Below are 27,991 nucleotides of genomic sequence, written 5' to 3' on the forward strand. Positions count from 1 at the left end.
TACTAACATACTATTGTCCTATTCGCAGCTCAGACCTGTAAAGACTGTTTATAACATGTGAATACTAAATAAATCAATAAACTATAGAAGTCGCACTTATTGCATATTAACAACGTATTTTTTAATTGATATTTTCTCAAACTGATAAATGAGAAGTGCGCACGACATAAACAACACAGCAGCACAAACTCTTGCAGACAGCGTCGTTGCTGAGGCATTGAATAATCGCGGTACTTGGTTTAGAACTCTCGCGAGGGGACATAGTGACTTCCACAGGAGAGGAAGAGAGATGGAGAGAGATGAGGTCTGAAAAGGACCAAGTGCCCGGAGGTAGGGAGAAAAGTGTCGTCGAGATACAATTTAGAGACATTCCGAGGGAACAGGACGCCGTCTTTGTCAACTCAAAGCAGAAAGAAGAGAAGAAGGAGGTATTTACTAAGGTAGGCAGAGCGCTGTGATGGCGTGCTTGTTATTGCAGTCGGCCGCAGATATGGACGAGGCAACATAATCGGCACCACAGGCAGCGAACGCGAGAGGTATGCTAAGATACAATTTATGCTTGATCCGAAAATGTTGTCGGTTCTCCTTATGGAGGGTGTGACGCATTTATGGAGCCTCTGGAAGGCACGCAGAGGCCGAATTGAGCTCTCTGTACTGCATCGCCATGTGCCTACCAAATTGTCTAACGATCTGCATTAGGTGCATACAATATGTCAACAACACACACTACATGACCAAAAGTATGTTGACACCTGCTGTTGAACAGTTCTTTCCAAAATGATTCAAATGGAGTTGTTTCTCCCCCTTTGCTGCTATAACGGCCTCCACTCTTCTGGGAACGCTTTCCACTAGATGTTGGAACATTGCTGTGGGGACTTGCTTCCATTTAGCCACAAGAGCATTAGTGGGGTCGGGCACTGATGTTGGGCGATTAGGCCTGGCTCGCAGTCGGCTTACCAATTGAATCACAAAAGTGTTTGATGGGGTTGAGGTCAGGGCTCTGTGCAGGCCAGTCAAGTTCTTCCTCGCCAATCTCAACACACCATTTCTGTATGGACCTCACTTTGTGCATGGTAGCATGCTGAACCAGGAAAGGGCCTTCCACAAACTGTTGCCACAAAGTTGAAGCACAGAATCATCTAGAATGTAACTGGAAGTAAGGGGCCTACCTCAACCATGAAATACAGCCTCAGACCATTTTTCCTCCTCCACCAGACTTTACAGTTGGCACTATGTGTTCGGGCAGGTAGCGTTCTCCTGGTATCTGCCCCCCCAAAATTACGAACTGATTTACTGGAAAGGTGCCATCTGATGACAGTGCCACGTTGAAAGTCACTGAGCTCTTTAGTAAGGCCATAATCCTGCCAATGTTTCTATGGAGATTGCATGGCTGTGTGCTTGATTTTATACACCTGTCAGCAACGAGTGTGGCTGAAATGTATTTTATTTTTTATTTCACCTTTTATTTAACCAGGTAGGCTAGTTGAGAACAAGTTCTCATTTACAACTGCAACTTGGTCAAGATAAAGCATAGCAGTGTGAACAGACAACAACACAGAGTTACACATGGAGTAAACAATAAACAAGTCAATACAGTAGAAAAAAAGTGTCTATATACATTGTGTGCAAAAGGCATGAGGAGGTAGGCGAATAATTACAATTTAGCAGATTAACACTGGAGTGATGAATGATCAGATGGTCATGTGCAGGTAGAGATACTGTTGTGCAAAAGAGCGGAAAATAAATAAATAAAAACAGTGTGGGGATGAGGTAGGTCAATTGGGTGGGCTATTTACCGATGGACTATGTACAGCTCGGTTAGCTGCTCAGATAGCAGATGTTTGAAGTTGGTGAGGGAGATAAAAGTCTCCAACTTCAGCGATTTTTGCAATTCGTTCCAGTCACAGGCAGCAGAGAACTGGAAGGAAAGGCCGCCAAATGAGGTGTTGGCTTTAGGGATGATCAGTGAGATACACCTGTTGGAGCGCGTGCTACGGGTGGGTGTTGCCATCGTGACCAGTGAACTGAGATAAGGCGGAGCTTTACCTAGCATGGACTTGTAGATGACCTGGAGTCAGTGGGTCTGGCGACAAATATGTAGCGAGGGCCAGCCGACTAGAGAATACAGGTCGCAGTGGTGGGTGGCATAAGGTGCTTTAGTAACAAAACGGATGGCACTGTGATAAACTGCATCCAGTTTGCTGAGTAGAGTATTGGACGCTATTTTGTAGATGACATCGCCTAAGTGGAGGATCGGTAGGATAGTCAGTTTACTAGACGGCGTGAGTGAAGGAGGCTTTGTTGCGGAATAGAAAGCCAACTCTAGATTTGATTTTAGATTAGAGATGTTTGATATGAGTCTGGAAGGAGAGTTTAGTCTAGCCAGACACCTAGGTACTTATAGATGTCCACATATTCTAGGTCGGAACCATCCGAAATAACCGATTCCACTCATTTGAAGAGGTGTCCACATACTTTTGTATATATAGTGTATCTGAAGTAGTAGGCCTATGTTTGAACAAAGTAATATGTATGTTTGCTGTACTATTGTATGCATGTAACGCTACTGTAGCTTATGCTATGTTGATAAAGTTGCAAAGGTATAGGCGGTGCACTTCTGCCCCAAAGAATGCCTACATCACATTGCTCAATTCAATGAACATACAGTGGGGCAAAACAAGTATTTAGTCAGCCACCAATTGTGCAAGTTCTCCCACTTAAAAAGATGAGAGGCCTGTAATTTTCATCATAGGTACACTTCAACTATGACAGACAAAATGAGAAAAAAAAATCCAGAAAATCACATTGTAGGATTTTTAATGAATTTATTTGCAAATTATGGTGGAAAATAAGTATTTGGTCACCTACAAACAAGCAAGATTTCTGGCTCTCACAGACCTGTAACTTCTTCTTTAAGAGGCTCCTCTGTCCTCCAGTCGTTACCTGTATTAATGGCACCTGTTTGAACTTGTTATCAGTAGAAAAGACACCTGTCCACAACCTCAAACAGTCACACTCCAAACTCCACTATGGCCAAGACCCAAGAGCTGTCAAAGGACACCAGAAACAAAATTGTAGACCTGCACCAGGCTGGGAAGACTGAATCTGCAATAGGTAAGCAGCTTGGTTTGAAGAAATCAACTGTGGGAGCAATTATTAGGAAATGGAAGACATACAAGACCACTGATAATCTCCCTCGATCTGGATTTCCACGCAAGATCTCACCCCGTGGGGTCAAAATGATCACAAGAACCGTGAGCAAAAATGCAAGAAGCACACAGGGGGACCTAGTGAATGACCTGCAGAGAGCTGGGACCAAAGTAACAAAGCCTACCATAAGTAACACACTACGCCGCCAGGGACTCCAATCCTGCAGTGCCAGACGTGTCTCCCTGCTTAAGCCAGTACATGTCCAGGCCTGTCTGAAGTTTGCTAGAGAGCATTTGGATGATCCAGAAGAAGATTGGGAGAATGTCATATGGTCAGATGAAACCAAAATATAACTTTTTGGGAAAAACTGAACTTGTCGTGTTTGGAGGACAAATAATGCTGAGTTGCATCCAAAGAACACCATACCTACTGTGAAGCATGGGGGTGGAAACATCATTCTTTGGGGCTGTTTTTTCTGCAAAGGGACCAGGATGACTGATCCGTGTAAAGAATGAATGGGGCCATGTATCGTGAGATTTTGAGTGAAAATCTCCTTCCATCAGCAAGGGCATTGAAGATGAAACATGGCTGGGTCTTTCAGCATGACAATGATCCCAAACACACCGCCCGGGTAACGAAGGAGTGGCTTCATAAGAAGCATTTCAAGGTCCTGGAGTGGCCTAGCCAGTCTCCAGATCTCAACCCCATAGAAAATCTTTGGAAGGAGTTGAAAGTCCGTGTTGCCCAGCAACAGTCCCAAAACATCACTGCTCTAGAGGAGATCTGCATGGAGGAATGGGCCAAAATACCATCAACAGTGTGTGAAAACCTTGTGAAGACTTACAGAAAACGTTTGACCTCTGTCATTGCTAACAAAGGGTATATAACAAATTATTGAGAGAAACTTTTGATATTGACCAAATTCTTATTTTCCATCATAATTTGCAAATAAATTCATTACAAATCCTACAATGTGATTTTCTGGATTTTTTTTCTCATTTTGTCTGTCATAGTTGAAATGTAATCAAACAACCAAGACACACAGTACAAATTCATTGATTTAAGAGTCAATTCCATCCAACTATTAATGTGACCATGAATGTCTTTGGTGTCTTGCCAATTTTAGTGTAATTTCAACCCACTATTTTGTGTTTGTGCATGTATGTCCTTCTCGGTTCCAGGTAGTAATAAGGCGACTTCCACCCAACCTGTCCAAGGACCAGCTGGAAGAACAGCTCAGTCCTCTTCCATCCTTTGACTACTTTGAGTTCTTCCCTGCAGATCAAAGGTGAATATTTTAGTAGGATACTCCATGTGTTGGGACAGGGTGCCTGCACAGATCATTGTTTTTCTCAGATCTGCATCGGGTGATGCCAACATCATGATGTTGACATTACCCACAGATATTAAACAATTGGCTTCACCAAAAATTGGTCCATACCGCCTTTGCTGTTAATGCCGATTCAGCCTGACTGAATGATTTCTAAATGATCTTGCTAAAACACTAGCACAGTAATCTAATCATTAGGTTACCACCTAAAATCAGGGTGTAACAGAGAATATGTCATCATCACTCTTTTAACTCCACATTTTAGATAGGCTGCTCTTGATGGAATGGCTTTCTAAAACAACCTGTTAATTCCATGCAGCCTCTACCCACACTTGTTCTCCAGAGCTTACATCAACTTCAAAAACCCAGAGGACATCCTGCTCTTCAGAGACCGCTTTGATGGCTATGTTTTCATTGATAACAAAGGTATATTTTTTATGTACACTACCATTCAAAAGTTTGGGGTCACTTAGAAATGTCCTTGTTTATGAAAGAAAAGCAAAACATTTTTGCCCATTAAAATAACAACAATTTGATCAGAAATACAGTGTAGACATTATAAATGTTGTAAATTACTATTGTAGCTGAAAATCTACATAGGCTTAGAGGCCCATTATCAGCAACCTTCACTCCTGTGTTCCAATGGCACGTTGTGTTAGCTAATCCAAGTTTATAATTTTAAAAGGCTAATTGATCATTAGAAAACCCTTTTGCAATTATGTTAGCACAGCTGAAAAATGGTGTCCTGATTTAAAGAAGCAATAAAACTGTCCTTCTTTAGACTAGTTGAGTATCTGGAGCATCAGCATTTGTGTGTTTGATTACAGGCTCAAAATGTCCAGAAACAAAGACCTTTCTATTGAAACTTGCCATTCTATTCTTGTTCTGAGAAATGGTGACTCCAGGATGCTGGCCTTTTAGGCAGAGTTGCAAAGAAAAAGCCATATCTCAGATTGGCCAATAAAAAGAAAAGGTTAAGATGGGCAAAAGAACACCGACACTGGACAGAGGAACTCTGCCTAGAAGGCCAGCATCCCAGGGGACGCCTCTTCACTGTTGACGTTGAGACTGGTGTTTTGCGGGTACTATTTAATGAAGCTGCCAGTTGAGGACTTGTGAGGCGTCTGTTTCTCAAACTAGACACTCTAATGTACTAGTCATTTTGCTCAGTTGTGCACCGGGGCCTGCCACTCTTCTTCCTATTCTGGAGATTCTCCATCGATCTTGCTTTTTAGTGCAGGACTAGGCTTAATCTATGTCTGGGAAACCTATCCTAAATAATTCCTATTACCAATGTCTTAGTGCTTAGTAGTTAGTGTTTGCACAATGTTTTTGAGCAGATAGTCTTGTAGGTAGAAGTACTGTGCCTTTGGAAAGTATTCGGAACCCTTGACTTTTCCACATTTTATGTTTACAGCCTTATTCTAAAATGTATTACATACAAATAATTCCTCAGCAATCTACGCACAATAACCCATAATGACAAAGTGAAAACAGGTTTTTAGAATGTTTTGCTAATATATGTAAAATAAAAAACAGATACCTTATTTACATTATTCAGACCATTCGCTGTAAGACTCGAAATTGAGCTCAGGTCAATCATGTTTCCTTTCATCATCCTTTAGATGTTTCTATGACTTTATTGGACTCCACCTGTGGTAAATCCAATTGATTGGACATGATTTGAAAAAGGCACACACCTGTCTATGTAAGGTCCCACAGTTGACAGTGCATGTCAGAGAAAAAACCAAGCCATGAGGTCGAAGGAATTGTTCGTAGAGCTCAGAGATAGGATTGTGTCGAGGCACAGATCTGAGAAAAAGTACCACAACATTTCTCCAGCATTGAAGGTCCCCAAGAACACAGTGGCCTCCAACATTCTTAAAAGGAAGAAGTTTGGAACCACCAGGACTGGTTGCCCCAAACTGAGCAATCAGGGGAGAAGGGCCTTGGTCAAGGTGTACAAGAACCCGATGACAGAGCTCTCGAGTTGATCTGTGGAGATGGGAGAACCTTCCAGAAGGACAGCCATCTCTGCAGCACTCCACAAATCAGGCCTTTATGGTAGAGTGGCCAGACAGAAGCCAAACCTTAGTAAAAGGCACATGAGTTGGAGTTTGCCAAAAAGCACCTAAAGACTCTCAGACCATGAGAAACAAGATTCTCTTGTCTGATGAAACCAAACGTGAACTCTTTGGCCTGATTGCCAAGCATTACGTCTGGAGGAAACCTTGCACCATCCCTATGGTGAAGCATGGCGGTGGCAGCATCATGCTGTGGGGATGTTTTTCAGAGGCAGTGACTGGGAGATAAGTCAGGATCGAGGCAAAGATGAACAGAGCAGAGTACAGAGATCCTTGATGAAAACCTGCTCCAGAGTGCTCATGTCATCAGACTGGGGCGACGGTTCACCTTCCAACAGGACAACGCCCCTAAGTACACAGCCAAGACAAGGCAGGACACGTCTCTGAATGTCCTTGAGTGGCCCAGCCAGAGCCCAGACTTGAACCTGATCGAACATCTCTGGAGAGACCTGAAAATAGCTGTGCAGCAACACTTCCCAGCCAACCTGACAGAGCTTGAGAGGTTCTGCAGAGAAGAATGGGAGAAACTCTCCAAATACAGGTGTGCCAAGCTTATAGTGTCATACCCAAGAAGACTCAAGGCTGTATTCACTGCCAAAGGTGCTTCAATAAAGTGCTGAGTAAAGGGTCTGAATACTTATGTAAATGTGATATTTCAGTTTTTTTGTTTTACAAATTGGCAAACATTTCTAAACCTGGTTCTACTTTGTCATTATGGGGTTTTGTGTGTAGATTGAGAGGGGAAAAAACTTTTATCTATTTTAGAATAAGGCTTTAACTTAACAAATTCTGGAAAAAGTAAAGCGGTCTGAATACTTTCCGAAGGCACTGTAAATAGTGGGTAGAAGTATAGTGCTGCTGGATATATATAATGCAATTAAACACATCCTCAATGGTCAACGCTCAGTGTTTTCTTGTGATGCTTCTTTTTTTGTGGTGCTTTATTGTGTGTGTGTGTGTGTGTGTGTAGGATCTAATCTGTCATGAGACAGGAGGGTTTCACAACCCCAGATGCCATGGTAATGGTTTGATCATTGTGTCAGGTGTTGTCTAATGATGATCTGTCTCCATGTCAATATTTGCTCAGGCCAGGAGTACCCAGCTGTGGTAGAGTTTGCACCCTTTCAGAAAGTATCCAAGAAGAAACTCAAAAAGAAAGATGCCAAAGCCGGAAGCATTGAAGAAGGTGGGTGCTGGACCTGTCTTTTTTTTAGAAACTATTCAGCCATATAGCCTGGATGCCTGATTGTTTCTGCATTCAATGTCAAAACATGTCGGGACTGGCAAACACAGACTGGAACCCATGACACCCTTTACATTTATAGTATATGGGGTTTTAGCCCTCTCATTGTACTTTATGGATTTATTTTAGCATCTGATAAATAACGCAAAAAAAAAATCTGGGATGTAGTGAAGATAAATGCACACAAATGCAGATAACAAACCTTTCTATTTTCTGAATAGAGATACATACCTATTACACCAAATGAACATATTTAGCTTTGATAACATCCCCTCCTGTCATCTGAGGCTTTAACCCTATATTTTACCCCCCTTATTCTTTACCACCACATCCTTGGTAACAATGTGACTGATGGACCTCATCCCTCTTCTTGACTCATCCTAATCCTTCTCCCCTCGCAGACCCAGAGTACTGTCGGTTTCTGGAGAACTACTCCTGTGATGAGGAGAAGTCCATGGCCAACCCTGAAACCCTGCTGGGAGAGATAGAGGCCAAGACAAGGGAACTCATAGGTACTAGGATCAATCAGTCAACCAATAAGTCAGGCATTCAATCAATCTGACTTTTCATTATATGTGATTTAATTTCAGCCAAAAGAACAACACCTCTTCTGGAGTACATCAAGAATAAGAAACTTGAGAAGCAGGTAAGCGCAATGTAACAGTGAAAAATAATGTGTTTATAGTTGTCCATTGTGGACTCTTATCCAGACATACAGTGGTTCCTCAATTAAAAGTTGCGTTATACCACGGTAAAGCCAAATTATTCTTGATCTGAAAATGTGGTCGGAGGTGCCGTATGGATGGTGTAACGCAATTACGGAGTCTCCGGAGTCATAGAGAGACCAAATTGAGCTCCGTACCACATCGCTGTGCACCTCTCAAATTTTGTAACAATACGGAGTGCTCTGTATAGCTCCGCATTGACATAATTGGTTGACGGTAGGTGAGGGTGGGAGGTCCTATACAAACTCACTTCCTTGACAATTAATAATGTTCTGTACTATGTATTATGTTATGTTTCATGTGGACCTCAGGAAGAGTAGCTAATGCTTTTGCAGCAGCTAATGGGGATCCTAATAAATACCAAAACTTCCAAAAGTATGTTTGCTCTGACTTCTGCGGAGGCCACATCACCAGTAAATGCTGTGGCCAATGCAGACGTCCGATTGACCATGCAGCACCTTTTACAGTGCTTGCCGTTAAATGCTCCTTTTAAGATCACCATGACATGCAATCTGTGAATACACTTCATGATTAAAATTGAATTTTATTTATATATATATGTGTGTGTGTGTGTGTGTGTGTGTGTGTGTGTATATATATATATATATATATATATATATATATATATATATATGACTTATAGGCAGAATGAAATATTTGGATGGTTATAGGCCGAAATCTATTCATATGTGAACATTATATCCTGGCCTTTATTTACGATAATTTTAGTTGTAGATGGTTCTCTTATTCACAGCACTGTATGGGTTTTGACTGACAGCCATTATAAACTTCAGCACTGTGTGACAAGATGCTCCTATCTCTCCCGCTAATTGGGATACTTTTGTATATTTGTTGTGTAAACGAGGGAGGGATATTCTGTAAATCGAGATGCCACTAGATGTTTATTTCTATTGTTGTTATCTTTTTGGTAACATTCCATAAATCTATTCATTCAGAAGGTCAAAATCAATAGGCACACTGCGCTCGCTCCTATCCTCGTTCAGATGACTGCATTTAGCGGTAGCTTAAACTGTGGCACAAATTGGGGTTTTAACACCTTGCCGAGTTATTGGTGGTGTGAATGTTTCTGTCCGAGAGTCTCTCCTCTCACACTATAGAGGTTTGCAAAAATACAGCTTCGTAGTGAATTACCATGAATAAAAATAAAGAGCTATCTCATCAGCCCAAAAATCAGTTGGCGGGTGGTCCTGGAGTTGAGCGAGAGAGGGAAAAAAAAGGATACTTGTGCCTTACAGCCCATTATATAAACAAAGAGTGGGTCCTTGTGGAGAGGGAGCTATTGATCACGGAGTGGGACAGCTCCCAGCACAAAACTGCAGATAACAGCTATTGTGAAAGAGGGATGTTGTTGATTTCCTATAGCTTCAAAGAGGCCACACTCGCTGTTGAGCTGACTCCAATTGGGAATCGCCTCAGGCAGCCAAGCCTAACTAGACACACCCCTAATAATACACAATCCCAATTAATACAAACCCCAATACGAAACACAACATATAAACCCATGTCACACCCTGGCCTACCCAAACATATAACAAAAACACAAGATACAATGACCAAGGCGTGACAGAACCCCCCCCTCTAAGGTGCGGACTCCGGGACGCACCTCAAGAGCATAGGGAGGGTCCGGGTGGGCGTCTGTCCATGGTGGCGGTTCTGGCTCGGGACGTGGATCCCACTCCATAAATGTCCTAGTTCCTCCCCTACGCGTCCTGGGATAATCCACCTTTTCCGCCGACCATGGCCTAATAGTCCTCACCCTGATCCCCACATAACCGAGGGGCAGCTCGGGACCGAGGGGCAGCTCGGGACCGAGGGGCAAGCTCGGGACCGAGAGGAAGCCCGGGACCGAGAGGAAGCCCAGTACAGAGAGGAAGCCCAGTACAGAGAGGAAGCCCAGTACAGAGAGGAAGCCCAGTACAGAGAGGAAGCCCAGTACAGAGAGGAAGCCCAGTACAGAGAGGAAGCCCAGTACAGAGAGGAAGCCCAGTACAGAGAGGAAGCCCAGTACAGAGAGGAAGCTCAGGCAGGTAGTAGGCTCCGGTAAATCCAGGCTGGCTGGTGGAACTGGATGATTCAGGTTGTCTGGCCGATCTAGAAGATCTTGGCAGACTGGCACTTCTGGCGGATCCTGGCAGACTGGTGACGCTGGGCCGACTGGCGGCGCTGGGCAGACTGGGAGCACTGGGCAGACTGGGAGCACTGGCGGCGCTGGACAGACAGGAGACTCCGGCAGCACAGGAGAGGAGAAAGGCTCTGGCTGCGCTAAACAAGCGGGAGACTCCAACAGCGCAGGAGAGGAGAACAGCTCTGGCTGCGCTAAACAGGCGAGGCGCACTGGACGCGCTGGGCCGACTGGGAGCACTGGTGGCGCTGGACAGACAGGAGACTCCGGCAGCGCAGGAGAGGAGAAAGGCTCTGGCTGCGCTAAACAGGCGAGGCGCACTGGAGGCCTGGTGCGTGGTGCTGGAACTGGTGGTACTGGCGCGAGGACACGCACAGGAAGCCTGGTGCGGGGAGCTGCTACCGGAGGACTGGTGTGTAGAGGTGGCTCTGGATAGACCGGACCGTGCAGGCGCACAGGAGCTCTTGAGCACCGAGCCTGCCCAAGCTTACCTGGCTCGATGCCCACTCTAGCCCGGCCAATAGGAAGAGCTGGTATGTGTCCCAGCTGGCTCTGCACCCGCACTGGAAACACTGTGCGCTCCATAGCATAACACGGTGCCTGCCCGGTCTCTCTAGCCCAACGGTGAGCACAGGGAGTATGCGCAGATCTCCTACCTGGCATAACTATTCTCCCTTTTAGCCCCCCCACCCAATACATTTTTTGGGGTGACTTTCCGGTTTCCAACCGCGTCGCCGTGCTGCTTCCTCATACCTGCGCCTCTCCGCTTTAGCTGCTTCTATTTCCTCCTTGGGACGGCGATATTCTCCCGGCTGCGCCCAGGGTCCTTTACCGTCTAATATCATCTCCCAAGACCAGATGTCCTCATATTGCTGCTCCTCACAATGAACAGGGAGAGTAGGCTCAGGTCTGACTCCTGACTCAGCCACTCTCTCTCTGCGCTTTCCCCGTTACCTTCGGTTTTCGCTCTGTATAGCTGTGCTTTCCTTTTCGATTCCATACGTGTATAGCCCTCTTCGCATTGCTGTAGGGAATCCCAGGCGGGCTCCTGCACTCGCTCTGGGTCGGCCGCCCACCTGTCGATTTCTTCCCACGTAGTATACTCCTTGCTTCTGCTGTCCATAACGTCCTCCTTCAGATCCTGCCAGTTCACACGCTGCTCGGTCTGTGAATGGTGGGTGATTCTGTAACGACGTTTGTCTGTTGTATGAAGAGAGTCAGACCGAAATGCAGCGTGTAGGTTACTCATGACTTTAATGAAGATAAATACGGTACATGAAATAACTGAAGAAGAAAACAACAAACGGAACGTGAACTAATTACAGCCTATCTGGTGACTAACACAGAGACAGGTACAATCACCCACAAAATACAACGCGCACTCAGGCTACCTAAATACGGTTCCCAATCAGAGACAACGAGAATCAGCTGACTCCAATTGGGAATCGCCTCAGGCAGCCAAGCCTAACTAGACATACCCCTAATAATACACAATCCCAATTAATACAAACCCCAATACGAAACACAACATATAAACCCATGTCACAACCTGGCCTACCCAAACATATAACAAAAACACAAGATACAATGACCAAGGCGTGACAGGTCCATTGATATGATACTATGACAATGTATTTCAAAATAACAGAATAGCATGTTTTGAGTATTATTTACCCCTGCTTAGTAGCCGAGGCTATATGGTGAACACATATATATTTTAAGACTATAATGGAATATAACATTACATTTTTTGTTTGTCTTTCAAGAGGCAATTATTAGTTTCTATCACCCATTCATCAATGCACATCATTCAGTGAGAAGAGAGACAAATTAGCACCTGGGTACCAGCGCTTTACTCCGAACCCAAATGCATAATCAGTGTTCTAGCTCCCCCTTGCAGTGCTGCAAAGTACCACACTATACCACAATCTAGCTCTGTGCTCTACAACATAAACTCAAAACTTTTAATTTAGGAACCACTGTAGATTAACTCTCACTATGAGATGCCATTTTTCTGCAGAGGATAAGAGAGGAGAAGAGAGAGGAGCGTCGACGCAGGGAGATGGAGAAGAAACGCCAGAGGGAGGAGGAGAAAAGGAAGCGGAGGGAGGAGGAGAGACGCAAACGCAAGGAGGCGGATAAACTGAAGAAGCTGTCGGAGAAGGAGATCAAGATAAAGGTGGTCACTGGTTCATTTTGAGTGGTATATGCACATTCACCAAATTCAAGAGTTTAGGAAGCCCTTTGTGTCCTGGGTTTTGTTAGTTTGAAGTATTAGTTAGTTAGTAAACTTGGGACCGAGAGTTAAAGCTGCAATCAGCAGTAAAAATAATAATAAATCGCCCTCCCAGCCGGTTTCGGTAAAAAACTGAGTGATGGGGATGGAGAAATGTAATCACTCTCAAACTTGTTTTTCAACCACTCCACACATTTTTATTTTACCTTTATTTTACTAGGCAAGTCAGTTAAGCACAAATTCTTATTTTCAATGATGGCCCAGGAACAGTGTACCTTGTCAGCTTGGGGATTCGAACTTGCAACCTTTCGGTTACCTTTCGGTTACTAGTGCAACGCTCTAACCACCTAGGCTACCTTGCCGCCCTTGTTAACAAACTATAGTTTTGGCAAGTGAGTTAGGACATCTACTTTGTGCATAACACAAGTAATTTTTCCAACGATTGTTTACAGACAGATTATTTCACTTATAATTCACTGTATCACAATTCCAGTGGGCCAGAAGTTTAAATACACTAAATTGACTGTGCCTTTAAACAGCTTGGAAAATTCCAGAAAATGATGTAATGGCTTTAGAAGCTTCTGATAAGCTAATTGACATTATTTGAGTCAATTTGAGGTGTACCTGTGGATGTATTTCAAGGCCTACCTTCAAACTCAGTGCCTCTTTGATTGACATCATGGGAAAATCAAAAGAAATCAGCCAAGACTTCAGAAAAAAGACTGTAGACCTCCATAGGTCTGGTTCATCCTTGGGAGCAATTTCCAAACACCTGAAGGTACTACGTTCATCTGTACAAACAATAGTACGCAAGTATAAACACCATGGAACCACACAGCCGTCGTACCGCTCAGAAAGGAGACACGTTCTCTCTCCTAGAAATAAATGTACTTTGGTGCAAAAAGTGCAAATCAGTCCTAGAACAGCAGCAAAAGACCTTGTGAAGATGCTGACGGAAAAGGGTACAAAAGTATCTATATTCACAGCAAAACGGTTCCTAGATCGACATAACCTGAATGGCAGCTCAGCAAGGAAGAAGCCACTGCTCCAAAACCGCCATAGAAAAGGCAGACTACGGTTTGCAACTGCACATGGGGACAAAGATCATACTTTTTGGAGAAATGTCCTCTGGTCTAATGAAACAAAAATAGAACTGTTTGGCCATAATGACCATTGTTATATTTGGAGGAAAAAGGGGGACGCTTGCAAGCCGAAGAACACCATCCCAACCTTGAAGCACGGGGGTGGCAGCATCATGTTGTGGGGGTGCTTTGCTGCAGGAGGGACTGGTGCACTTCACAAAATAGATGGCATCATGAGGGAGGATAATTATGTGAATATATTGAGGCAACATCTCAAGACATCGTTCAGGAAGTTAAAGCTTGGTCGGAAATGGGTCTTCCAAATCAACAATGACCCCAAGCATACTTCCAAAGTTGTGGCAAAATTGCTTAAGGACAACCCGGTCACAGTATTGGAGTGGCCATCACAAAACCCTGATCTCAATCCTATAGAACAGTTGTGGGCAGAACTGAAAAAGCTTGTGCGAACAAACTTGACTCATCCACACAAGCTCTGTCAGGTGGACTGGGCCAAAAAGCTTGTGGAAGGCCCCCCCCAAAACGTTTGACCCAAGTTAAACAATTTAAAGGCAATGCTACCAAATACTAATTGAGTGTATGTAAACTTTTGACCCACTGGGAATGTGATGAAAGAAATAATAGCTGCAATAAATCCTTCTCTCTACTATTATTCTAACATTTCACATTCTTAAAATAAAGTGGTGATCATAACTGATGTAAGACAGGGAATTTCTACTAGGATTACAATGTCAGGAATTGTGAAGCTGCGTTTAAATGTATTTGGCTTAGGTGTATGTAAACTTCTGACTTCAACTGTATTTTGGATTCTGATTGGGTAGAAGAGTTGAATTCAGCTCATGAGGCATTTTTTATGGATTTTTCAAGAATCAAATATCACTTATAAGTCAAATCTATGTAGCAACTGGCCATTTAAGGCTTAAAGAAAGAACAGATAGTTAGTTACTGTGTTGTGCAAATAAGTGTTCATAGTTTTTGGGTAGTAAGTGTGTTTTGGGCTTGCCTCAGCTCCTAAAGAAGAGTGACCGGGACGATGACATGGACTCTGACAGGCTCAAGGACAAAGGGGACAGTGGGGATACGGAGAGGGCCAAGTGGGACAAACCCAGTGGACAAATGAAGTTCAAGGAAGCCAAGGACAAGTAAGTACATTTTTTTAAGTGAACTATTCATGTAGATAACTCTTGTTTTTTGTTGTTTTTTTCTCAGTTATAACAAACCAAAATTGGAGTTAGCTTGTGGTGGGATGTTTTCTATGCCTTAAGCCCTTTTTTCACCAACTGCATCACAATCTTTTCATCCGAATTCACCAAAAATACAGATTCAGATTTTGACGCACTAAACCATTCACATAAAATCTGATGCATATTTCCTTCCACTTTTCCAAACAATTTGTATATCACCAATGCTGCCGTGGTCATTCTCAGTACTAATATGCTGTTCATAGTAGCTGGAGAGGATGAAGTAATGAGAAAAATATTACACTACTGGAAAAACAATATGCAACTGAAAATATTAGGATAGGCTATTCATCTATAGGATGGATCATGACTCAATATGTTATTATTGGCTACGTTTCATTCAGTGGCACATTTAATTAGAGAGGAAAAGTAAAACTGGCACCTGTCATCATTTCTCACACATACAATATGCTGACCATCATGATGCTTGCTAACTACAGTTTTCTTTCTATCTGATTAAAGAGATGAAGTCCAGACAGGCTAGGTCTATTTTATTAAACTATATGAATGGACATAAAGAATGAATGAACTCATAGCCTACACATATACCCACCTGCCCACAGACTGAAAAGGACCCATCAATCAAAGCCTCCTGCAGCGCATCTTACTCAGACACATAAGCAAATCACATTTATCCATTAACTTCGAAGTCATTTCTGTTGGATATCAAAAACTAGTCTACATTATAGAGTAGTGCTCAATCAATGAAGCCTATCATTAAAATTGATTAGGAAAGTTTTAAGTGGGAGATATAGAGACAGCGTTGATATAGGCTATATGAAGATGAAATTGACAACCATTAGAAAATAACGCATGCATTCAACCTTTCCATAGCCTAATGATCAGCCATTTTTTTAAGCAGTGTGGTTATTTTAACACTTCATTTTAACTTGAGTGTTTTATCTAAATCTGTGCAACCACTTATTGATTAGGGTAAACGCCGACGGATTTTGTCTGGCTTCCGGGTTGGCTGAAGGATCTGTATCTAATAATCTTTATCCCAGAAAAACATCTCCAGCCGTACTCTGATTATAGGAGAGAACGCATCTCCAACGGTCCTCAACTACATGAGAAAACCTACAGGCTGTTTTCATTGGATCAGTACATCAGTATTATTCATTAGAAAAATAGGATATAGATATAGTTGTAATAGAAGCACCAGGAAATGATCTCGGTGATCAGAGCTGGGTCAATATTCAGTAGCTGGCTTCCGGGTTGGATGGACATTGTGTCAAGAATCAGTGCGGCTTGGTTGGGTTGTGTTTCGGAGGACGCATGGCTCTCGACCTTCGCCTCTCCCGAGTCCGTACGGGAGTTGCAGCGATGAGACAGGACTGTAACAACTACCAATTAGATACCACGAAATTGGGGAGAGAAAAGGGGTGGGGAAAAAAAACCACGAGGTGCGCGTATAATTTTTTTTCGGCCAAATCACGGACTTGGTGAGAAAGAGCCTTTTACTTTGAGCGAAACTTCCTTTTCACAGTGGGATGCCAACTTTGGCCATGACCCACCTACAACCTTACCTTTACAAAACAAATGTTTCTATTCAGGGCCAAGGTCTTAAACTGATACCACAACCCTCCAGTGTGATAACCATTCTAACTGTTCTTCCCTTTCCTGCCACTAGGGGTCAGATTGAGAGCGATAAGGGAGAACACGGCCGCAGGCAGAGAGACAAAGACCACAGAGGAAGAGACGAGGAGAGGAAACGACAGCGCCACCACTATGAGTTTGACAAGTTCATACGGCGCAAGGAGGAGACCAAGTGGGGCAAAGGCTACTGCCAGGACCGGGCCAAGAAAGATGGCCACCACCACGGCTCCTACTCCTACTGCCCCAGTACGGGTGACAAGGTGGGTAAGGAGGACAGGGAAGGCATTGGCGCTAGCAGGAAGGACCGCACCCGGAACAAGGTGAGCGACAAGGTGAGCAAGAGAGGTTCTGGTGTTGGGGTAGGTTGTTCTTTTTGCGGTTAATTTTTATTGAAATAACATTGGTAATGTACAGTAGGTTACGTTTTACATTACAGTGCCTTTATTACTGTGTAATTATTCCTGTGCGTACACTGTAAAAAGTATTGTTGGGGTGGCAGGGTAGCCTAGTGGTTAGAGCGTTGGACTAGTAACCGGAAGGTTACAAGTTCAAACCCCCGAGCTGACTAGGTACAAATCTGTCATTCTGCCCCTGAACAGGCAGTTAACCCACTGTTCCTAGGCCGTCATTGAAAATAAGAATTTGTTCTTAACTGACTTGCCTAGGTAAATAAAGGTAAAAAAAAATGTTATAAGGTTGGATTTGTTTGTACTTTTAAGTATTTTTAAGTTAACAAAGGTTGTTTTACATTCTTGTAATATATTCTGTTTTTTTTTAGAATATAACCCCACCATACAGTGGTTTCTCCTTTAAAGGTTTTGAGCTTACACTGCGGGACTTAGAGGTACTCAGCGTCACAGCTTCATTGCTCCTGACCACCACAGGGGGAGGTAGAGAACTCATTATGCATTTGGGTCCAAAGGTTTTTATATGACCAATCATATTGAATGGTTCCAATGACGAATTTGACGCGGGCCACCCGTCCCTGGTGACTTCAGCAAAGATGGCTGACAAAATATTACTGGAAGCAAAGTGTATGTAGTTATAACATCAAAACGAGTCAAGCAAAACAATTACAATTGAGAGGAATATGTTAGTTAATGTAAAGACTAACGATTGTGAATACTTTTTTTGTTATAAAGTTAATTTACCAAAATCTCTATTTAGCAAGTTTTTCCCCCCCAGCCATATCCAATACCAGGTGTATCAAACTCATTCATTTTTAGCAAGCAGGGAGCAGATTTTCAAACCCTCAACATTCTTGCCTGAAGTCCAGCATGCTATTGACTGTGCCAAATGTATTAATTTGGGTTGGGGTCGATTGTGGCTAAAGACACTGGGTCAATTGGAATCTTTAACATGGAAAGGGGGAAAAGTATTATTATTAGTTTTTCACAAGCATAGCAGGATGGGCTATTAGCTGAACAATAGACTATTCAACCTTTACTAAAGAACTGTCTAATTGCTGAGATAGGTGTGAAACCCCCTCCTCCCCAGCTTGCAACAAATCATTTTCAGGACTATCTAGAAAAAGCAGCGGAGATGCGCAATAGGTTTCTAAGAGGAGGCTGTTCTCCACAATGTGTGGATGAAGCTCTTAATTTGGCATTGGGGAAACCACGACAATGAACTGCTACAAAAAAGACCCGCTAAAGAACAGTCTGTAATGTTCACAACCATATATACTTTGAACACACGAAAAGTGGGAGATGCGGTCAAGAAACACTGGCATATTTTATTCACGCGATAAATTGGTCCATGCCAACTGCCAGTCACAAAAGAAAATCAGCCAGAATGTTTTTGGATTTTCACCCTCCAGACATTATTTCCCAAAGGTCTTAATTATGAAATGCCTATGTGTGTTACGTGGTAAATTTGAACATGAATTATGCCCCTATTTCAGATTACTCTGATGTTTTACTTACACGGGACCCAATGATTTATGAAAACTTGCTTGGTAGGTCGATGTCCTCATTGTGGTTTTACAGACGTGTTTAATACGTTTTATGTGAACACTTTATTGAAATGGATATTGTTATATTTGGTAGCACTTATTTGTTTTTCCTTTGCCTCCAACCCCTTTCAATGTGTGGAACGGATGTGGGTGTGGCTAGGTCTACATAAGGGTGCTAATTTAAAAAAAAAACTCATAAAAGATCTGACGAAGGCTGTGAGGCCAATACGTAAATCTTATTAAAGATCAGTGATACGATCAAGAGCAGTGTGCGGGTTCCTTCTTCTTTTTCCTCATCTTTATCCCGCTGTTGCCATGCACCTGCAAAAAAGATAGCTCAGATGTGCGAGTGCCTTTTTGAATTTTACTTTACAAACAACAAGAGGGCTTAATTGGAGTCTATTTTTTTCAGAGCCTAGACCTATATAAAATAACTTAACTGGCTGAGGTAGGCTATGAGGCTTTATTAGGCCTACTTACAATTGCAACCGGTCAAAAAATGTAGCATCCTACATAGATCAATCATTTAAAGAAAAAAAGGCTGCACGTTCGAACTAAAACAATGTAACTAAAAATAAAGTGCACATTTGTAATTCCCAAAATCTAAAAGTAATTGAAAAGGTAGATACAAATTATGTGTGACATTGTGGTTACAATAAAGAATGTAGCCCATCATGCAAATGATTCCTATTAGCAGGACAATATACTTTTTATAGCCCGGCTACTGTTGTTAAAATCCCTCAACTTGCAATGTATTCGATGCTGAAGTACTCTAAAGTGTTACATTTCTAACTAAAAAAAGCATTTATTTATCAACATCTTTATGCTTTCGTTAATCTTCTTGATCTTCCCTTTTCTGTAGCAATTTTGAGCAAATTGCTCAAGGGCCACGGTTGATTCGTCTGACGATTGATTCATCTGTGAAGATGACATTATTGAATGTCTCGCCAGCTTTGATCTGGGCCTGCAGGACGCAAAGTTCTTTGTTTGTCAGACGAATCATTGGGTCGAAACTACAGAACAGTACAAAACAAGAAAACACACAGTTAATGTTCTGAGAATTAAAAATAGATTTCTTACCGAGCCGTGATGCCTGCAGATTACAGATTGCCTTTGCCGATCGCTCATCATCTTCATTCATCAGTGAGTCAATCGCTTGAATCGTCATTGACTCACTCACGCGTTGAAAAGGAACGAGATGGCGTCACAATCCATGCCAGGCACACCTGTGAGCTCTGGAACTCCACCTCTGACAGGCAGAGTCAACATACAGAACGTGGCAGGTTCGTCAGGTCGTCGGTTCACCCTGACATTTCCATTCCTCTTCTGACAACAGAACTTGACCAACTGCTCACCAGGCACAACAAGGGTCGCCCGGACCGTTATGCTGTTTTACATATTCCAAGGATATGTAACCGAAGAGATACCACGAGTAGGCACAGAATACATAGCCGTTGTGGTTACAACTTTGTTCCAATACTTCTGTAAATCAGTGATATTTATTTCCCATAGTAATTCATATGGATCCATAACTAAATCAACATCTGCATTTTGAAATAGTTTTTTTAGAATTATTTTATTAACGAAATGTGTTAGTTTATTAGGCACTTTGCAGTCTACAATACATACTGTAGTTAACATGGTACTCTTTCAAAATGCAGATGTTGGTTTAGTTATGGATCCATAATGAATTACTATGGGAATAAATATCACTGATTTACAGAAATATTGGAACAAAGTTGTAACCACAGCGGCTATGCATTCTGTGCCCACTCGTGGTATCTCTCTTCGGTTACACATCCTTGGAATAGCAGAACAGCATAACGGTCCGGGCGGCCCTTGCTGTGCCTGGTGAGCAGTTGGTCAAGTTCTGTTGACAGAAGAGGAATCTAATGAAGGCAAACAATTTAGAATCCTCCAGTCCTGTAGCCTACTCCCAACAGTCATGGTGTACATCGCCGTATTTTCCATTCCATCCTAACGGAAACCCTGAGGGTTTTGTTTTTCTCTGAATAGAAACACCATAACATTAATAAAATGAATTAAGCCAAATTTCTTAAAATCATTCCCATATTCTATGTTATTACAAAAAGGTTTTAAATTATCTGGTAATGCGAATACGGAACACGATAAAATGCTTCTCAAAGATGCCCTCTGGTGGTCAAACGAACAATAACTTGCAGTAACAAAAAATGGTTGAGAATTAAATGCAGTGCCACAGAATGCTGCGGCAGCACACAAGGTGTGCCACAGTAAGACACAACTTTTAAAGGAGGAACCACTGAAAACATTTCCAGTTGCTTGTCACGCAGCATGTATACCCAAGTCTGTGTTTCGTCAGCTGTGAAGACATTGTTATACTGTTTGCAGTGGAGACATTTTAATTTGAATACAACTTTATTGTGCGCGAGAAGATGATTTACAGCATAAGTTGATCGTATGTACTGTCATCCTACATCATGTTGAAAACAGTGAAACTTACAGTACGTACAGTGGGGCAAAAAAAGTATTTAATCAGCCACCAATTGTGCAAGTTCTCCCACTTAAAAAGATAAGGCCTGTAATTTTCATCATAGGTACACTTCAACTATGACAGACAAAATGAGAAGAAAAGAAATCCAGAAAATCACATTGTAGGATTTTTAATTTATTTACAAATGATGGTGGAAAATAAGTATTTGGTCACCTACAAACAAGCAAGATTTCTGGCTCTCACAGACCTCTTCTTTAAGAGGCTCCTCTGTCCTCCACTCGTTACCTGTATTAATGGCACCTGTTTGAACTTGTTATCAGTAGAAAAGACACCTGTCCACAACCTCAAACAGTCACACTCCAAACTCCACTATGGCCAAGACCCAAGAGCTGTCAAAGGACACCAGAAACAAAATGGTAGACCTGCACCAGGCTGGGAAGACTGAATCTGCAATAGGTAAGCAGCTTGGTTTGAAGAAATCAACTGTGGGAGCAATTATTAGGAAATGGAAGACATACAAGACCACTGATAATCTCCCTCGATCCTGGGCTCCACGCAAGATCTCACCCCGGGGGTCAAAATGATCACAAGAACGGTGAGCAAAAATCCCAGGACCTAGTGAATGACTTGCAGAGAGCTGGGACCAAAGTAACAAAGCATACCATCAGTAACACACTACGCCGCCAGGGACTCAAATCCTGCAGTGCTAGACGTGTCCCCCTGCTTAAGCTAGTACATGTCCAGGCCTGTCTGAGGTTTGCTAGAGAGCATTTGGATGATCCAGAAGAAGATTGGGAGAAGGTCATACGGTCAGATGAAACCAAAATATAACTTTTTTGGTAAAAACTCAACTCGTTGTGTTTGGAGGACAAAGAATGCTGAGTTGCATCCAAAGAACACCATACCTACTGTGAAGCATGGGGGTGGAAACATCATGCTTTGGGGCTGTTTTTCTGCAAAGGGACCAGGACGACTTATCCGTGTAAAGGAAAGAATGAATGGGGCCATGTATCGTGAGATTGAGTGAATGCCTCCTTCCATCATCAAGGGCATTGAAGATGAAACGTGGCTGGGTCTTTCAGCATGACAATGATCCCAAACACATCGCCCAGGCAACGGCGTGGCTTCATAAGAAGCATTTCAAGGTCCTGGAGTGGCCTAGCCAGTCTCCAGATCTCAACCCCATAGAAAATCTTTGGAGGGAGTTGAAAGTCCGTGTTGCCCAGCAACAGCCCCAAAACATCACTGCTCTAGAGGAGATCTGCATGGAGGAATTGGAAAAAATACCAGCAACAGTGCGTGAAAACCTTGGGAAGACTTATAGAAAACGTTTGACCTCTGTCATTGCCAACAAAGGGTATATAACAAAGTATTGAGAAACTTTTGTTATTGACCAAATACTTATTTTCCACCATAATTTGCAAATAAATTCATAATAAATCCTACAATGTGATTTTCTGGATTTTCTTTCTTCTCATTTTGTCTGTCATAGTTGAAGTGTACCTATGATGAAAATTACAGGCCTCATCTTTTTAAGTGGGAGAACTTGCACAATTGGTGGCTGACTAAATACTGTTTTGCCCCACTGTATGCACCACACGTAAGAACATTACATATCTACATGTTACTCCTATTAATCCAGGCTTGTGTCTCTCAGTCTGTGTTAGCCCATCAGGACAGAGGGACGTCCCAGTCAGAGGGGCCACACCAGATAGGAGGGGCCCTGCCAAACAAGGTACAGTCAGCTATCCTTTCCACAACCAGCTAAGGTACAGCTAGGCTTTCTACATGGGGGATGAGGGGGGGGGGGTTATTTATTGCGCCAGGCAAGCTCAATTAAAAGCAGATAAAGAAAGACAAAATACTTTTTAAACCCAGGTCTGATCGGTGGGGGCCGGAGGTTGGGGCATCTGCTAGAATCTAACATGTCAACATCTAACAATGTGCTTTTGATGTAATTTGGAGAAAAAAAATATTAAACATCTTCTTCTACAGAATCACTGGAGCAATCGGCACCAAATTCGTTATATAGCATCTATGGATACACATCTTCAATATTTCCAAGACTGTAGCTGAAACAATATGGCCGCTATAAGCCAATGAGCTTGCATGAATATTTTTTTCCTGTCCAACAGTACCACCATGCTGCCGAACTGAACCATACTTTACAGGTTAGCTAGATTCATATCCCTAAGCATTTATGACAAATTGTATCACTCTGACGCAAACAGAACAAGACATATAAACGTCCCCATTATAGCACCACTGTGTCAATGTGATTGCATATTTTGAGTCTTGACAGTGTTTAGAATATAAATGTGTATTGGTCACTAACGACCATGTGGTTTGAGATGCTAACCTGGAACATAATGTGTTGAGAGACATTGATCCATAGATGCTATATATTACATTTATTCTAGATCTGTCCAGGGTTCCAGTGTAGATGTCATTTAAGTGTTTTTCACAAAATTCAAAATGGCAGAAAATCCATTATGGTGGACCTTATGGGTTCATGAGGCAAATGTGTTCCTTGTGAGGAGAGGGACCAATGTACCGAATTATGAGCTGAGGGGCGTGACCTTTTAAAGGTTGCATTTTCAATCGCTTGTTGTAGCGCGACCATGTGGCTAATGGCATTGCATCAGTGGGTGTGGCCCATGGCCATTTACCACCATGCAAATGTACTTCCTCATAGGCCTTATTATCTCACTGGGAATCTTTTTTTTTTCTCACCAAATTTGCAGAATTGGTATAATAATAATGACGAGAAATACAAAAATGGTTTCACCAGCTTCACTGCTTGAACCACTAATAATCAACGGCAACAAATACAATAGGACTTCACCAGCTTAGGCGCTGAACCCCTAATAATAATAAACTCAGCAAAAAAGGAAATGTCCCTTTTTCAGGACCCTGTCTTTCAAAGATAAATTCAAATAACTTCACAGATCTTCATTGTGAAGGGTTTAAACACTGTCTCCATGCTGTTCAATGAACCATCAACAATTAATGAACATGCACCTATGGAACAGTCGTTAAGACAATAGCAGCTTACAGACGATAGGCAATTAAGGTCACAGTTATGAGGCCTTTCTACTGACTCTGAAAAACATCAAACAAAATATGTCCAGGCTCCCTGCTCATCTGTGTGAATGTGCCTTAGGCATGCTGCAAGGAGGCATGAGGACTGCAGATGTGGCCAGGGCAATAAATTGCAATTTCCGTACTGTGAGACGCCTAAGACAGTGCTACAGGGAGACAGGACGGACAGCTGATCGTCCTCGCAGTGGCAGACTGTGTAACAACACCTGCACAGGATCGGTACATCCGAACATCACACCTGCGGGACAGGTACAGGATGGCAACAACAGCCAGGAATGCACAATCCCTCCATCAGTGCTCAGACTGTCCGCAATAGGCTGAGAGAGGCTGGACTGAGGGCTTGTAAGGCCTGTTGTAAGGCAGGTCCTCACCAGACATCACGGCAACAACGTCGTCTATGGGCGCAAACCCACCATCGCTGGACCAGACAGGACTGACAAAAAGTGTTCTTCACTGACGAGTCAAGGTTTTGTCTCACCAGGGGTGATGGTCGGATTCGCGTTTATTGTTGAAGGAATGAGCATTACACCGAGGCCTGTACTCTGTAGCCGGATCGAGGTGGAGGGTCCGTCATGGTCTGGGGCGGTGTGTCACAGCATCATCGGACTGAGCTTGTTGTTATTGCAGGCAATCTCAACTCTGTGCGTTACAGGAAAGACATCCTCCTCCCTCATGTGGTACCTTTTCTGCTGGCTCATCCTGACATGACCCTCCAGCATGACAATGCTACCAGCCATACTGCTCGTTCTGTGCGTGATTTCCTTTCCCCTCCAAGACAGTAATGTCAGTGTTCTGGCATGGCCAGCGAAGAGCCCGGATCTCAATCCAATTGAGCATGTCTGGGACCTGTTGGATCAGAGGATGAGGGCTAGGGCCATTCCCCCCCCAGAAATGTCCGGGAACTTGCAGGTGCCTTGGTGGAAGAGTGGGGTAACATCTCACAGCAAGAACGGGCAAATCTGGTGCAGTCCATGAGGACGAGATGCACTGCAGTACTTAATGCAGTTTGTGGACACACCAGATACTGACTGTTACTTTTAAATTTGCACGTTAGTCACATGTCTGTGAAATTGTTCAGTTTGTGTATCAGTTGTTGAATGTTAAGTTTGCTGAAAATAAACGCAGTTGACAGTGAGTGTTTATTTTTTTGTTTATATGGGACTTATATAGAGCTTTTCAATTACCCAAAGTCGTTTAATTAATTAATTAATTAATATAGACACTCCCATTCTCAATGATAAAAATGTAGATAGTACAGAGTAGGCACAAAACTCTGACAATATCAGAATCTTACAGTAAACTTAGACAGGTTTTATTTTCTTTCTGTCCTGAACGTTATTCACTTACTGTAAATAGCCCTCTTATGGATGATTTCCCGGACAAAGATTAAGCCTAGTCCTGGATTAAAAGCACTCCCAATGTAGAATCTCCATTGAAATATTTTTTTTTGTCCAGAACTAGGCTCAATGTGTGTCAAGGAAAACAACTCTGATAGTTTAGCAGCCATTTTGCTTGTTGTTGTTGTGAACCAGATTGTGTCGCTTTTCTCTCCCATGTTCCTGCCTCTCCATACAGGACAGACCGGCCATGCAGCTCTACCAGCCTGGCACTCGCAAATGCATGGGCTCAGCGAGCAAAGGTTACGAGCTCCCCATCGGCCAGTCGCCAGAACACGTTGCGGTAGATCACTGCAATGAGGCCATTGCCATGGGAACAGGCTCGGAAAAGAGTAGTGAAGATTAGTCCAGTCCGTAGTCCGCTCTGATAGGCCTTTCACATTCTTTATGCGTATTGGGCTGCCAGATTGTAGACTTGTGCATTACTAAACAACACGCATGCGCAAGGCTTTGGGGTTGATGGAGCTGCACTCACAGGTCACATCATTTGAACTTTCCGACACTTCTGCATCAAAACCTTTGTGCAAATAATGTGAAAGGCTTGTAAGATTGGCCTGCCCTGACAGGAGGAGGAGGGTAACAAAAATCAAACATTCCCAGGACATAATGGGAACATTTTCATTGTGTTCCCATTTGGTTGTATACTGTGCATCACAAGAGAATGTTCTCTAAGCATGATGGGACCGAGGTTATAGGAAGTTGTTTGTTTCTTGCCTGTGTGTTATTCCCATCTTGGTTCACCCTTGGGTACAATAGCACAATAATGACCTTCATTATGTTTAAAAAAAATTTTTTTTTTACACTATATGTACAGTTGTTTCATGACAGGATAGTTAATCCGTGGTGTTTACACGTCTGGTACATTCACTCATTTCAGAAACCACTGCCTGATAACAGTTATTTATATATATGTTATAGTTATATTTTGTATATTCCACATGAGACATTGTGTCATTGTTTTAATGAGAGCGTACCTGAGGCAGCACATTACAAGCCAGTTTCCCAGACACAGATTACGCCTAGTCCTGGAATAAAAAAGCATGGTCAACGGAGAAGCTTTTTAGTCCAGGGCTAAAATGTATCTGTGTCCTGTAAATTTCCCCTATGTGTCTGTCTACTAAGGAATATCTCAGCAAGTGAGATCATATTTATAAGCCTTTTTAGTGATTCCATTTGACTGGGATGTTTTTCAAAGAAAGTCTATAGATTTTATCACAACGAAAATATATGAAGTAGTGAGAATTATATTTAAGATATTCAAAATGTATTTGCAGTGTTGGATGTAGAACCTTTTAGAATATATTAAGCAAATAATTGTGTGTGCATATGTGCGTGTGTGTTTCAGTGTTTTGAGTGTGTGATAGGAGACAGAGAATAAAATGTTTAGGTTGTCAACAATATGCTTTGTCAATTGTTCCCTTGTATAATGTGACTTATGACAATTCTAACATCATCGAGTTTCTAGTTGTCATAGACAGTAGCTATTTGTGTTAGGAAACAAGGTGACGTGAACTGTCTTATAAAACAGTATTTCACACTTGAGCCAAGAAGAACAAAATTATTCATCATGGATTTAGAGCCCAGAGTTTTTCCTGGTCAGGTTACACGATCAACAAAAACTTCTGCCACTTAAATGTCACGATGAAAAGGAGGCAAAATAACATTAAAGGTGCTGAGTTTGATGCTGTTGAAAGTCTACATTTTCTAAACTGTTTGCACGGTTTTCTACCAAATTGTGAACTGTTGATTCAGCTGATTCCTGAACTGCGGTATGTTATAGATATGTGTAACATGCCTTAGATATTTTTTGCACATGACAGTAAAATCACATTCTGGTTAAGACACTTTCCTTCTGTTTGTTGTTTGTTTTCATGAAGAGATTTGAAAAAAAAGTTAAATAAAATGATCCAATAGAGGTTTTCCTGTTCCTCGATTGAATTAATAATTTTTCTGTTTGGAAAAAACAAGGATGTTCTTTTATGACTAGGAGTACATGTATAATATCCACTCAGTAATATCTTAAAATATTTCCATTACACTTTCTATGAATACACTCTTCATGATGAGTACATTGTAATGCCTCATGGGCTATGCATACTGGCATTATGGTGCTCAACATAGGTGCATGGCTGTTCTATTAATAAAGCATTACAAGCCGACAAAGACAGCACAATGTTTTGGAAAGCTAAATGATATAATCCATATTCTAACGCATTG

At 42.4% G+C, this 27,991-nt stretch overlaps 1 protein-coding gene across 6 annotated transcripts; it reads left to right on the forward strand.

Annotated features, from left to right (window-relative positions):
* Positions 1–202: 202 nt before the first annotated feature.
* Positions 203–27,693, forward strand: LOC124043741 (regulator of nonsense transcripts 3A-like). 6 transcript variants are annotated; one of them, XM_046362660.1, is made up of 11 exons: positions 203–440; positions 4,332–4,438; positions 4,824–4,906; positions 7,652–7,750; positions 8,209–8,319; positions 8,398–8,453; positions 12,696–12,854; positions 15,020–15,153; positions 16,883–17,180; positions 22,918–23,010; positions 25,953–27,693. In XM_046362660.1, the coding sequence occupies exons 1-11, from the start codon at positions 300–302 to the stop codon at positions 26,118–26,120; spliced, it is 1,449 nt and encodes a 482-aa protein (XP_046218616.1). In that variant the 5' UTR covers positions 203–299; the 3' UTR covers positions 26,121–27,693. The 6 variants fall into 6 exon arrangements, with proteins under 6 accessions (XP_046218616.1, XP_046218614.1, XP_046218619.1 ...); XM_046362658.1 differs by having other exon boundaries at positions 204–440; positions 4,800–4,906; XM_046362663.1 differs by lacking the exon at positions 25,953–27,693 and adding an exon at positions 18,752–18,805 and having other exon boundaries at positions 204–440; positions 4,800–4,906; positions 16,883–17,108; positions 22,933–23,001.
* Positions 27,694–27,991: the final 298 nt, after the last annotated feature.

Source organism: Oncorhynchus gorbuscha, linkage group LG09 (assembly GCF_021184085.1).
Source record: "Oncorhynchus gorbuscha isolate QuinsamMale2020 ecotype Even-year linkage group LG09, OgorEven_v1.0, whole genome shotgun sequence".
Classification (NCBI taxonomy): domain Eukaryota; kingdom Metazoa; phylum Chordata; class Actinopteri; order Salmoniformes; family Salmonidae; genus Oncorhynchus; species Oncorhynchus gorbuscha.